At 57.3% G+C, this 13,387-nt stretch overlaps 1 protein-coding gene across 3 annotated transcripts in view; it reads left to right on the top strand.

Moving 5' to 3' along the window:
- SLC38A10 (solute carrier family 38 member 10) overlaps positions 1 to 13,387 on the top strand; it is a 43,802-nt gene that overhangs the window by 24,861 nt on the left and 5,554 nt on the right. For all 3 annotated transcript variants that reach the window (XM_064270567.1, XM_010596896.3, XM_064270568.1), the window contains 5 exons: positions 5,041 to 5,194; positions 8,066 to 8,233; positions 8,648 to 9,112; positions 9,987 to 10,106; positions 13,100 to 13,255. In XM_064270567.1, the coding sequence (XP_064126637.1) occupies positions 5,041 to 5,194; positions 8,066 to 8,233; positions 8,648 to 9,112; positions 9,987 to 10,106; positions 13,100 to 13,255 (1,063 nt within the window). The remainder of the gene's footprint in view (positions 1 to 5,040; positions 5,195 to 8,065; positions 8,234 to 8,647; positions 9,113 to 9,986; positions 10,107 to 13,099; positions 13,256 to 13,387) is intronic.

Consider the following 13,387-nt stretch of genomic DNA (forward strand, 5'->3'; position numbering starts at 1 on the left):
GGGATTTCCTTGTGATCTCTTCTCTTGATTTCAAGCTTAATTCCGCTGTGATTGGAGAACAGACACACTGAAGAATTTCAGTCCTTTGTTCTGTGGCTCAGCATGTGGTTTGTTCTGATGAGTGTTCAAGGGCCAGGTAGTCTGCAGTTGTTGCCTGCAATTTCCTGTCTATGTTGACAGGTCGAGTTTGCTAACTGATTTTTCAGATTGTGTATGTTCTTAGTGATTTTCCTGTATATCTGCTTGTTTAGCAGTAATGAGAAAGGCATGATAACTCCTGCTGGAACTGTGGATTTGTTTCTTTCTTCTTTTAGTTGTATCAGTTTTTGCTTTTTATTTTGATGCTGTTATTAGTAGCATATAGATTTAAGATTGTTATATTTTCCTCTTGAATTGACCTTTTATCTTACAAAGTGACCCTTGTGATCGCCGGAAATGCTTCTTACCTTAAAGTCTGCCTCGTCTGACATCGTATAGCTAGCTATTCCAGCTTTCTTTTGGGTTAGTATTTTGACAGTTCAGCTTTTTTCATCCTTTTTCTTTTGTTCTTCTTGTGTTCTTACATTTAAGGCGTACCTCTTGTAAGTAGTATATAGTTGGGTTTTGTTTTGTTTTTATGCAGTCTGTTAATAGGAGCATTTAACACTATTCACAGTTAATGTAATCATCGGTTTGTTTGGGATTAGCGCATCTATCCTACTCTTTGATTTTCACTTGTCTCACTGTCCTTTTTTCTTTGTTTCTTTCTAGTCACCCTTTGGAAACCCTGGTAGCATAGTGGTTAAGTGCTATGGCTGCTAACCAAAGGGCCGGCAGTTCGAATCCGCCAGGCGCTCCTTGGAAACTATGGGGCAGTTCTCCTCTGTCCTGTAGGGTTGCTATGAGTCGGAATCGACTCAGTGGCACTGGGTTTGGTTTGATTTTGGTTGGTCACCTCTTGGGTAAATAAGGTGTTTTAAATATTCTTTTTTTTCCCATATGGTAAGTCTACCATGTGACCCAGCAATCCCACTCCTAGGTATATACCCAAAAAACTTGAAGGCAGGAACTCAAACAGATAACGTGTACACCCATGTTCATAGCAGCCCTTTTCACAGTAGCCATCAACAGATGGATGGATAATCCAAGTATGGTGTATCATGCAATGGAATAGTATTCAGCCGTGAAAAGAAATGAAGTCCTGACACCTGCTGCAACGTGGACGAACCTCAACAACATGCTGAGTGAAGAGATGAGACATGAAAGGCCACGTGTTGTATGAGCTTACTTACATGGAATGCTAGAATAAGCAAATGCACAGAGACCAGGGTTTATTAGTGCTTGCAGGGCAGAAGGAAATGAAGAGTTACTAAGGGAACCGGGTGTCCGTTCAAGGGGATGAGAGACAGTTGAAAAACGACAGTGGTAATGGCCGTACAACATGGCGAACGTAATTAATGTCACTGAACGAATGCTTAAAAGTGATTAAAGTGGCAAGCGCTTTGTTATATATTTTATCAAAATTAAAGAAGAAACTTATAGCCTCAAATGCAGAGGGACAAGACTTGGCGGCAGCGGGTTTGGTCTTTTTGGTTTGAGGGGCGGACTGACTGCTAAGGGAACGGGGCTTCTGTTTAGGGTGTTGAAGTTTTGGAAATAGGTAGTGGTGAAGACTACACAGCATTGTGAGTGTGCTTAGTGCCAGCGTGTCGCACACTTGAAAATGGTTACGATGAATTTTATGCTATGTATGTCTGACTGTGGTAAGATTAATGTGGGAAAACCTATGTACAAGCAACAGCCAGTTAGAAAAACCACCGGTCAGTCTGAAGTCCCTGGGTGGTGCTCCTGGCTAAGCACTCAATTACCAACAAAAAGCTGGTGGTTCGAGTTCACCCAGAGGCCCCTTGGAAGAAAGGCCTGGCCATCTACCTCTGAAAAACCAGCCATTTGAAAACCCTGTCGCCACAGTTCTACTCTGACACACGTGGAGCAAGCACCACGAGTCAGAATTGACTCCACAGCCACCGGGTGCTGGTTTATGGTGAGTCCGTGTTTGACTTTTTGAGGAACGAGGGTATAGATTTTTATGTATTAATTTTTACCCATTCACCTTACCAAACTTACCATTTCTCCTGGGTTTGCCCACTTGGGACCGATGCTGATGTCACCGCCTCCTTTCTGTATCTCCCGTCTGCAGTGCGTCTTGCGTCTCCTGCATGGAGCTGGTGGTGAGGGTGCCAACACGTCCTGACACCGTGGGGGCTGCTGCTTGTGCTCAGCCACTCAGTCTCATGGGGCTTTTGGCTCGGTATGTAGAGATGAGCATGTGTGTTCACACACCTCTGTGTGTACACAGACGTAAACACACACGGTCTCACGAAAGTACATCTGTGCCCCATCCACCACGTGTTTTAAAACCAAGCGGGCGTGTTGCATCTCATCACGTGCTTTCTTACTGTGGTGGAGGGGACGGCGGAGTTTCTTTCCGTGACTTAGTGTCACTAGTCCCCACGCAGGTCGGGGACAGATGTGTCGGCTGTGTGAGCCGTTCTCCCAGCGCACTGCTGCATTTTGTTTGTTGTCGTTAGTTGCTGTTCAAACAATTCCGACTCATGATCAGTTTCAGATTGGACCATTGTGTTCCATAGAGTTTTCACTGGCCGATTTTAGGTAGTAGATCACCAGGCTGTCCTTCCTAGTCTGTCTTAGTCTGGAAGCTCTGCCGAAACCTGTTCAGCATCCTAGCAACACACAAGCCTCCACAGACAGACGTGTGGTGGCTGGTCATGAGGTGCATTGGCCGGGAATCGAACCCAGGTCTCCCTCACAGAAGGCAAGAATTCTATCACTGAGCCACTACTGCCCCAGAAGCCTTTGGAACGTGCGGGTGTGTGTCAGGTCAGCGATATAGTTCTCACAGCTGCCGCAGACACTTGGGCAGCTGTTTGCAGGTGACTGGTCCACCTGGGCATTGATGCTGCTGTTTAGCTGGTGCCAAAGTGAGGAGCCAGCTCACACCTCACAGCATGTGCTTCTGGTAGGTGCTAACCAGCCTCCCTGTGGACCTGGCTCCTGCACTGCCCCAGGCCTAGGCCAGGAGACATTGTCCCTGCGTCCCTGTGCGGCATCATTTCAGGGCCCCTGCTGCCTGGGCTGCTCTGGTCTCCCTGCCTGGGGTCCTGGTGGATCTGTGGTGGTTCTTCAAAGGGGAGGGAGAGGGCGTGGAGGTGCAATGTGTGATTGACTCTCAGAGGCTCGGCTGGGCAACGGTCAGCCGGTGAGCGCGCGCTGCGGAGCCTAGGGGCCGCCCACCAGCATGGGCTGGAAAGCCAAGCGGGTCTCGGCAAAGGGGGGTGCTTCCAGCTAAGTGGTGGAGGTGGGGGTATCGAGAGGGCCCCTTCAGTGCCCGGTGCTTGGTGGCTTCTTTCCTGCTTTCATATGGGGTGTCTCCTGCTGCCTGCTGTCAGCTGTGTTTTGCCACACTAGCTGCCTGTGGGGAGCATGGTGGAGGGTTCGCCCTGAGGTGCAGGTGTCTGGGTGGACGGGGCTGTGGGGGAGTCAGGATCTGTTTTCTGGGCCAGACCCTGTGTCTGAGCCTCTTCCTTTCAGCCCCTCAGATGGTGTGCCTTGCATCCTTCTTCCTGAGTGTGTTGCATGTTCTTGGACTCTGGGGTGAGGGTTGTTGCCAGAAGGCCAGGGACGGGCGGGCTCCCTGAAGCCAGGAGCTCCTGGGGCTGTGGGGTGGTATCAGCACGTGGCTTCCCCAAGTGGAAACCAGCTCAGTGCTCCTGGGATGGCAGAGAGGGGAAGAGGCCAGGCGACGTTTTCCTGGGGGCTTTTTCTGAGCCGATCGACGCCCAGCTTCAGGAGTGTGGGCACCTTCTTCCTGTGGGAGCTGATCTTCTGGGTGTGATGGCCCAGCATGCCACCGTTCCCGCTCCGGCGTTCTGAGACTCAGCATGACCCTGAGACAGGGCACTGAGTGCTGGCTTCAGGCCTCATGGAGGTCAGGGTGGGGTGGGAGGCCCCGACTCTGGGGACATGGCTCACCTGTTCCCCTTCTGCAGAGCTCCACGCTGCTGCTTCTGGGGGCCGCGTGGCCTGGGTGAGCAGGGCAGGGACAGTCGTGCCCACTGCTGTGGTGGCCACACACGCCACCCGGGAGGAGGCTGTTCCGTGTGTGCAGGCTTTAAAATAGCAAGAGCTGTGGCCGAGGTGGAGTTGTGTCATGTGGGTTCTGCTGCATTAAATGCCTGAGGGCAGCATGTGTGGCCCCGACGAGATCCCTCAGGGGGGACTGGAGCTGGTGGGATTAGTGAGGGGCCTCAAGTCCAGGTCCCTGGCAGGGGGATACAGGTTCTCGCCTCGCTGGCCTGAAGATGGCCAGCCCATGGCATTTGATCTGGATGATGCTGGGGGGCCGGTCACTCGCCCTGGCTTGGAAAGTGCCAGTCCAATGGGGCTGCCTCCTCTAAGGGGCCACCGTGGGTAGGTCCCCCCGTCTGCCGATGCCCCCAGATTGTTGCTCCTCTCTCCCTGGTGTCCTAGCCTCAGCAGCAGCGGGGATGGCCCCCGGGCATCACAGGAGACATGACTGCAGCCGGGCCTCTCTAGTCTTTACATGCACCTTCTGTCTTTAGACTCCTTTGACCCGAGTCTCCTGGAGACCCTGCCCCTCCCCCTGCTCTTCTCCCAATGTTTCTGTGGTGCCAGCAGGCTTGGTGGTGACCACTGGTGCATGCAGCCCTGTGGGATGGTGCTGCTGGCCCTGCTGGGCTGGACCCTGCTGCTGTTCCCCGGTCCCCCAGGCTGCAGCCTGCGCCCCTTCTCCTTCACAGAAGGGAAAAGCAGAGGCCGCTGTCTGCTCCCATTCCTGCCCCCTACCCTGGGAGTCCAGCCCCCCCACCCCACCCCCCCACCCTGGGAGTCCAGCCCCCCTCCCCACTCTGCCCCCCACCCTGGGAGTCCAGCCCCCCTCCCCACCCCACCCCTCACCCTCGGAGTCCAGCCCTGGCTTATGGCTCCCTGACCCCCGCTCCTGGTTGTTTTCTGGCCCAGGTGGTGCTCTGGGTCGGCCTGGGCGTCCTGGTCATCAGCACATACACCACCCTGTCTGTGCGTGAAGAGGCTCCTGTGGACTTGGCAGAGGAGGCTGGCGGCCGGCTTGGGGAAGCTGAGAGCATCAAGAAGGCAGAGGCGGCCCGGCTGTCAGGTACGTGCACTGGGCCCTCACCCCTGCCCCCGTGATCCGCAGCCATGTGTTCAACAGCTTGTCCCTGGGGCATGAGGCACATGGGGTGTAGGGGCGCTTTCCACATGCGGTTTGAGTGCCTGCCAGAAGTTCTCTGTCAGGCTGCCTTTTGGGTGGGGACAGCAGGGGAAGGGGCTGAGGCTGCCTTCTGGGTGGGGACAGCAGAGGAAGGGGCTGAGGCTGCGTTCTGGGTGGGGACAAGCCTCGGGTCCACCTGCAGCCGTGAGTGTATGGTGCTCTGAGCAGCAGGGCTGAGATGGGACTATCACCCCTCCTGCCTCTACCTGCACAGTTTCTGTTCTGGCGCCCACTGTTCAGGGTGCCAGCAGGTACGTAAACATGTGCGGGTTTGGTTTGGTTTTGAGGATGTAAGTGTCAAGCCCATTTCTGCCTTGACAGAGGGAGTGATTATGCTCTGCCTGTTTACTGCCCTCCGTGAGGTGTTGGTCGTTTCCCATGATGCTGGTAGGGTTGTGAGGCATCGCTCGTGTCTCACGCCGCTGGTAGGGTTGTGAGGTGTTGCTTGTGTCTCGTGCCCCTGGTAGGGTTATGGCCAGTATACCGCCTGCTGCAGGCCATCCTCAAAGTGCCGGTGGTAGGACCCCTTGCCCCAGGCAGCTGCGTCCTGCGGGATGCGTGGGCGAGTTTCCGAGCAGCTGTGGCTGCACTTGTCTGTGGGGTGGTTGATGCTGGGTCGGGGGGAGGCTCTCTGAGGCTGCAGACCCCAGCATAGGTCAGGATGGGGGTCTGGGGGAAGGTTTCCTGTAGGCTGCCCAGCTGGGACAGTGGACGGGGGCTTCAGTGGCGTGGGGCAGAGTGTGGAGCAGCAGAGCAAGTGGGTACATGGCTGTGGTGACCACAGGTCTGAGCACCAGGTCCACCTGGGCTGTGCACCACGGGCTTCCTGCTGAAGGGATTCCTGCTTTCCTGAGTCTGCATGTGGGCCAGGTCTTCTAGAAAAGTCCCTGACAGGGTAAAGAGCGCCTGGAGCCTCTGTAACATGTGGCGCCCTCTGCTGTGCCACCGCGGCATACGGCATTTTTCAGATACTAATTGTTTTTTTTTTTTTTTTTAATTGTGAGGTTTTTGTTGGTTTTACCAAGCCCAGGAGGTGTTGCAGGCTCACTGCTCACGAGGGAAAGGGGGTTGCTTAGTAGATGAGGGGCATTCGGGGGCTGGACTCCGGGGCCGCTGATGCTGCTGTGAGCCAAGACGCCCGTGCTCACCCAGCAGTAACAGCCACGGTGTCCCAGACGGTGCCTCAGCACTGTGTGGTGACCACACCTCCGCTTGGCCCTCCTCACCTCGCAGATGCCTGAGCAGCATAACAGACCGCTAATCCACACCCTGGTGACGAATTTAATTTTGTTTCCTGCTGAGAAAATGACTGCTCAGAGGCAACGGGGACGCCTTATGGAGTGACGATTTCCTTTTCTTGTCTTCTTGTGTTTTTTCTTCCCCTCCCTGGCCCCCCTTCCATAGTTTTGCAACCTACCGAACAGGCCCCTCCTGACCTATGGCTGCTCCCGTTATTGCCCAGGGGTTGATCATGTGAAGGAGATGGACACTGTCACCTACTGGGGTGGGCAGCTCCAGGGTCATTCAAGTCGGTCACTGGGCTCAGCTGTGGTTAAGGTGTGAGCGGCCAGAGTCCAAAGCCTGCTCTGTGTCAGCGGGCCATTTGCCAGCCAGGCACCCGCCCTCCACTGCTGGCACAGTGCATGGAGCTCCCCAGGTCATAGCTGCTTACATGTGTTTTCTCTGTGACCAGAGACTTGGCCAGCAGGTCAGGGCGACAGGCAGGCCGAGGCTCAGCTGGTCTTCCTTCTGGAGTTGGAAGCCACCCACTCTGTCTCTAGCAGGGCTGGCTGAGTCCTCACTCCAGAACATTCCACAGGCCCCTGTCAGGCATGGACTTGCTCTGGATGCGAGCTCTGCCCCTGGCCTGCAGTCCCCCCCCTCCAACACCCTACACCCCCATCCTAGCGCCATTGTCTCTGGAGTGGAGCCCAGAGGTGCTCTGCCTTGTAAAGTCTGTTTTTCTCCTGGTAGCACTTTAGCTTCTGCTGTTTACTTCGTGTGTAGAAAGTGGTTTTCTTTCACAGTGGAGGTGGCTCCCCAGCAGCCTTCACAGTGACCCGGTTCTGTGGCCGTTACCACATTTCCGAGGCCCGTGGGTACCACGTGCCCGCCAGCCCCCAGCCCGTTCTGTTTGGGACACCGGCGTGGGACACATGGCCCTCGTGGGAGGGAAGGGCCCAGAGTGGCCAGCTTTGCTGTTTTTTTCTTGTCTCCCTTTGATGTCAGTTTTCACCACCCGCAGTAAGAAGTTGGCAGTTTAGCATCCCAACTGGCATCTTCTTTAGCATGCTCCGTTCTCTTTCACACACGCATATGCGTGCACACACACACACACACACACACGCACAGACACACGCGCACACATGCACACGGCCTTGTAGCAGGGGGAGGTTTTGGCAGGCTGGTCGCTCTGCACTGAAGGTATGATCATGGACGGGGTCCCACATGACTGTCCCATCTCATGAGAACCTCTTGCTCCAGTACAGGCTCAGAACAGTGGGTTCCTGCTGCCACCTGGTGGAATGGCTTGGAATGACACAGGGCTGAACACTTCCTGTGCTGGGTTAGGTGTAAATTGTGTTTTGACGTATTTTTATTATGAAAACACTTGAAAAATGACAGTTTTCTGAGCTACTTAGCGGCTAATGATCGAGCAGGAAAAATATAACTGCTGTGGCTCTGCCACCTGGCTGGCGAGATGTGGTTGAAACCAGGAGAACTGGCCATTCAACCCACTGTGTGTGCTTCCAGCCCAGGACCTGGTCGCGGAGGTGGCCAAGGACTCCCGCAACGAACTGAAACTGCCTGGCATAAAGGACGAGGCAGAGCAGGCCCAGATCAAGGGCCCCGTGGAGATGCCCCCGCGAGGAGACACCAAGGAGAAGCTGGAGGAGGCACAGCTTGACCGCCCTGGCCAAGGTGGGTGGGGGCTCAGGGAGCAGGCATCGACGCCCTGACAGGGTTCTCAGGTGTGCCTCTTTCTCCCCTCAGCTCAGTCTTGGGTCTTAGTCCTTTCTATCTTCTTCCCCATTCCCTCAGGTTCCTGTTCTGCTTGCTTGCTGCTGCTGTTCTTGTAATCTTCTAGAAATAATGAGTGTCCTCAACTGGATACAGATATGCAGGAGGAGGCCTCCCCCCAAGCCAGATCCCCAGGGCTGCTCGTTGTCTTCTCAGGGGAAGACACAACACTGAGGGGACGTGAAGCTTCCGTTAAGGGCGATGGAAAATTCAGCAACAGTTCACGGCGACAGTCGAACAACGTGATGAATCTAATAACGTCGCTGAGCTTTACGTGTGAAGGTTGTGGTTATTAAAAGTGCTCTGTTCTTTCAGGGATTGCTGTGCCCCTGGGGGAGGCCCACCGTCACGAGCCCCCTGTCCCACATGACAAGGTGGTGGTCGACGAAGGCCAAGACCTGGAAGGACCAGAGGAGCGCGAACGCGTGTCCAAACACGCAGGCGCGGAAGCCCTGGGAGGCATGGAGCCGGGCGCACATCCCCTGCTGGACTTAGAGAGGGAGAGGCGGGCACCTGAGCGGGGAGAGGCCCTGCAGGAAGTGGCTGGCCCTCCTGAGGAGCTCCAGAAGGCTCCAGAGGCCAACAGCCAGCCAGCTATTCAGCCTGCCCATGAGGACCTGGGGCTAAGCGACAGGGAGGGCCAACCAGGGCCCCAGGCAGGGCTCGTGGAGGAGCAGGAGGTCCTGGCCGCAAGAGGAAGGGAGAATGCAGAGCGCGTCGTGCCGCCGGGCCCCGCTGCAGAAGAGCTGGGGAAGCCTGCTGCAGGGCAGAGTGGCCCTGGTGGGTGTCAGCTGAGGGGCTTCCTTGGGGAGGGCTGGGGAGAGGCCGGGAGGACAGAGGAGGGGCCGGGAGGACAGAGGAGGGGCCGGGAGGACAGAGGAGGGGCCGGGAGGACAGAGGAGGGGCCGGGAGGACAGAGGAGAGGCCGAGGGGACAGAGGAGAGGCCGGGGGACAGAGGAGAGGCCGAGGGGACAGGGGAAAGGCCGGGGCACAGGGGAGAGGCTAGAGGACAGAGGAGAGGCTGGGGGGCAGGGGTGAGACTGGAGGACAGGGGAGAGGCCAGGGGGACAGGAGAGAGGCTGGGAGGATGGGGAGAGGCTGGGGGGCAGAGGAGAGGCCGGGGGACAGGTGAGAGGCGGGGGGACAGGGGAGAGGCCAAGGGACAGAGTAGATGCTCCTGGCTCAGTTCTGGCTTTGCGCTCCTTCGCCAGCCTGTGTGGAATGTGGCGGCAACAGCTGTTGGGGTCAGGAGTCTGGAGCCTTGACAGCTGCTGTGTATCTGTCAGGTGGTTGTTTGCTCAGCCACTAAGTGTCAGGTACTGGGCTGTTCCCGGTGCCTGGGTGCACGGGGATGGCGGGGAGCATGGCAGTGACACCGCTGAGTGCCATCGGAAGCTGGTTAGGATGGCGTCTGCTTTCTGAGTGGCAGAGGCACTTAGCGCTAGTGCGCCGCCACCAGTCTGTGCAATGGTTAACTGTTTGATTGTTTCTCCGATAATCTTCAGGTTGAACGAAAACCGCACTGACGGAGAGGGAGGGTGTGAGGGGACTTCTGGAACACCTGCCGCCTCCCCTGCCCCTGTGCCCCCTGTCCTCTGAGACCCTTCTTCTGACTAGTCCTGAATCATCCATGTCCTGGTCTTGTGTCTGCAGGTGGGAAGGTGGCCCTCCCAGCAGAGAGACCTGAGCGCCTGGCAGGGCTGCCAGCCGAGCCTCGGGAGCAGAGGCACGCCGAGGGCCTGCTTCAGGACAACGCCGGCAGCAAGCTGGAGGGTGAGGCTGGCCGGCTCCTCGCGCCCCTGGGCCCGCCCCCCCGTCACCCCTGGGGAGGGTCTGAGCCAGTCACCCCTAGGTCACACCTGGAGAGGGTGTCAGTGGCCCCCACCGGCTGCTGTTGCTCTGTGGGGTCTTTCTCCGGAGAAGGTGCTCTCAGGTGCCCCTTCTCTCCCACCAGCGCCTTGCTGTCCCACACCTCCCTCAGAACATTCTCTGCCTCCCATGCTTCCTTTTAAAAAAGCTTACTGCGCTTTCACAGGGCTGGTGATTACCGTCTTTGCTTTGTCCAAAAGCAGATGGGTTAGCATTCCTGATGTTCCTGGTATTTAAAGCAGCAGGTGTCGGGGGCGAGGCTTCCGTTCCCCAAAACCCAATGTGGGGCTTATTTTAGGGACACGCCTCATCTGGTGACCCAGCTCTGATCTTGCCACCCCCATGGTGGCACTCACCTCCTCACCCTCCACCTGTGCCCCCGGCCCATAAGGAGAGCACTGTGTGGTCACCTGTCCCCGAATGAACGCGTTTCCCTCGATGAAGACAGGTCGTCCTGCCTCTCCAGCCCTCCTGTCTGCCCCTGGTCACCTCTGGCTGTGGGCTTCCACAAGCCCTGTGGTCCTGTGTTCCCGTGCCCAGACAGACGAGACCCCATCTCCAGGGGACAGCCCTCCTGGGACTGGAACCCTGATTCCCCAGCTCTCTTTTTTTTGGTGACCCACAGCAAGCTGTCTCCCCACGCAGGTCAGGCCCTGCCTAGCCCTGAGGTGTGCGGCCGAGTGCCCCTGCAGCAGTGCTTTCATGGGGTCTAGTATTCTGGAATGTTCTTCCTTCAGGGACCCTCAGCTCTACTTGGTCTTGACTGGGTGGGGGCGTTTTGTGTGTGCTTTGACATCGCAGCAGGTCCCCTCTGGGATGGGGTCTGGGTGGCAGGCTCTCCGCTGCCCCGTTCTCTCTGCCCACGCCTGTTGGCAGCAGGTTCACGGTGGCCAGGCCTCTGCACCTGCCTTTGGGGCACCTGCATAGGAGTTGGCACCGCCCACCCCCCAGGTCTATAAGACCCAGGCTTTCTCTTTGCCATGGAACGTGCCTCAGGACAGCCGGTCCACCTTGGCAGAAACCAGATGTGAGCACACAGCCTCCAACACACAGGCCCAGGGCTTCAGTCTCCTCCAAATGCCTAACAGCTGGAGGCAGAGCAGAGGGGCACGGGTGTTTCTTGAGCTGGTAGTTGCTTTAAAAGTCATATGCACGCATTGTGTTTCTGATTTTATTCTGGCTGTATCAGTTCCAATTCCTGTAATTTGTTATCAAACCTGTTTGATTCTTTGACTTTTTTCTGTCTGAGAAAGAGCCTTTTCCTGTTTCCTAATCTGTCTTTCTTCTCTGTGCCTTTCAACGGGACTGCACAGCCGAGATTAAAAAGATAGTGGCAGGTATGGATGGAGGGTGGCGTCAGGGTAAAAGGCGGGTTGGTGGTGGGTGCAAATGCCTGGGCACAGCAGAGGCCAAGGTACCCTGTCACTGCTGGAGTCCTGCACGTGCCCATGGGCCGGGGCCACCCTGGAGCCGCGCACTCAGCCCCCAGCCCCAATGTGCCTTCCCTCTTTTGACCACAGTCCCTTCCTAGCAGGGCTGTGCAGGGTGTGGCTGTCATTGAGGCAGTGGGTGGAGCCTGGGCCCTGGTGGCTTCAGGCATCCATTCTCTGCGATGCAGGGTGCTGGCCTGTGCGGCAGTGTGTGTGCAAGGGCCCCTCTGTGTCTGCCTCCTGCCCCGTATGTCACTTCTGGTTGGATGTGGCCTCTTCCTCCCCCCCGCCAGGTCCAGGGCTGCCCTGCCATCGGGCCTCATGTTCTGGAACCCCATCCTGGGGGTGGGACAGGGATGGGCAGCAGCATGGGGACCTTGTCCTTGCACCTTGTTCCCTGGTCGTGGCTGCCAGCACTGGGTCAAGAGCACTGAAGTGGTGGCTGAGACCCTTGGAGGATGGTGCCGAGTGCCTCCCACACTGGGGCTTCTGCCAGGGGCTGGGCCAGGGTAGGCTCAGCCACGTGCCCTGTCCTCTGGCCACAAGGCGTCCCTCGTCAGCTACTCACCGACCACCCTGGGGTGGCTCCAGGCCAGGGTCCACTGAGGCCTAGTGACAGCCACTATGAGCATGCCAGCCCCTGCTCTGGTGATGGCCATCTGTCACCATGGGGAGGGCGGGCCATGTGCCATAGGGGCCTGGCACAGTGACGCCCCAGCAGGAGCACCCTCCCCCAGTGGCAAGACAGTAGTTCTTCTGATTTGAACCTTGATACCTGACGGCCCTAACCTGTTGTCTCCCAAAGCTTGGCGATTTAAAACCTGTGCTTTGTGCTGTCCTCACAGCTGTATGGGAGGGCTGACAGTCAAGACTGAGCTCCCCTGCACCCAGAGCTGGCCGCTGGGGAGGCCGAGGTGGGTGGGAGTTCTGGGGAGGGCCGACAGTCTGCTCTCCCTGGCTTTCCTGCCAGAACGACGCCAGCACACCTCCGTGTGGGAGGCTGCCTGTGTCACTGGCTGGGCTCACCGTTTGCTCCTTAAGGCAGACACGGTTCTTCTTGGCTTTTAGCATCCTCACTTTGGGGATACTTTTTTCACATTGAATGTTAGTACTCTTTTAAAACAATTTTGTTCGTTTTCCTTACATACTGGTCACAGGACAACCGAGTGCTCAAAAATAGGCAAGCCAGCCAGTGACTGGGTTGCCATTTAGGCAGTTCGTCCCACTTGGCTCTGGGCACTTTTTCGTGGGCAGGTTGGAGCGGTTGGAAGCCCGCAGGTGCTTCCTAGCCGTGGTGGGCAGCACACAGCACAGTTGGAGGGGTGCCCTGCCCGGACCTCCTTGTGTCTGGGGCGCCGGCCTTCCCTGAGCCTTGCAGGGACAGGGACAGGCACGGGGCGGGGCATGTCCGGGAGGAGCCCCGGGGGTCCTAGCTCCGCCCCTGACTGCAGGTCCCCCTCCCCCCAGACGCCGGCAAGGTGGAGCTGCTGGACCATGCGGTGCTGCTGCAGGTGATCAAGGAGCAGCAGGTGCAGCAGAAACGGCTCCTGGACCAGCAGGAGAAGCTACTGGCTGTCATTGAGGAGCAGCACAAGGAAATCCACCAGGAGCGGCCACGGCTGGGTGGGCGCCGGCTTCAGGGGTGGAGCTGGGGTGGGGGGACAAGCCAATGGCTGGGGCTGGGGGTGTGGGCGGGGCGGGGGCTGGGTTCCTGTGTGCCCCAGCTGGGTCCCCTCAGCTCCCGTCGGGCGCCAC

Source organism: Loxodonta africana, chromosome 18, assembly GCF_030014295.1.
Source record: "Loxodonta africana isolate mLoxAfr1 chromosome 18, mLoxAfr1.hap2, whole genome shotgun sequence".
Taxonomy (NCBI): domain Eukaryota; kingdom Metazoa; phylum Chordata; class Mammalia; order Proboscidea; family Elephantidae; genus Loxodonta; species Loxodonta africana.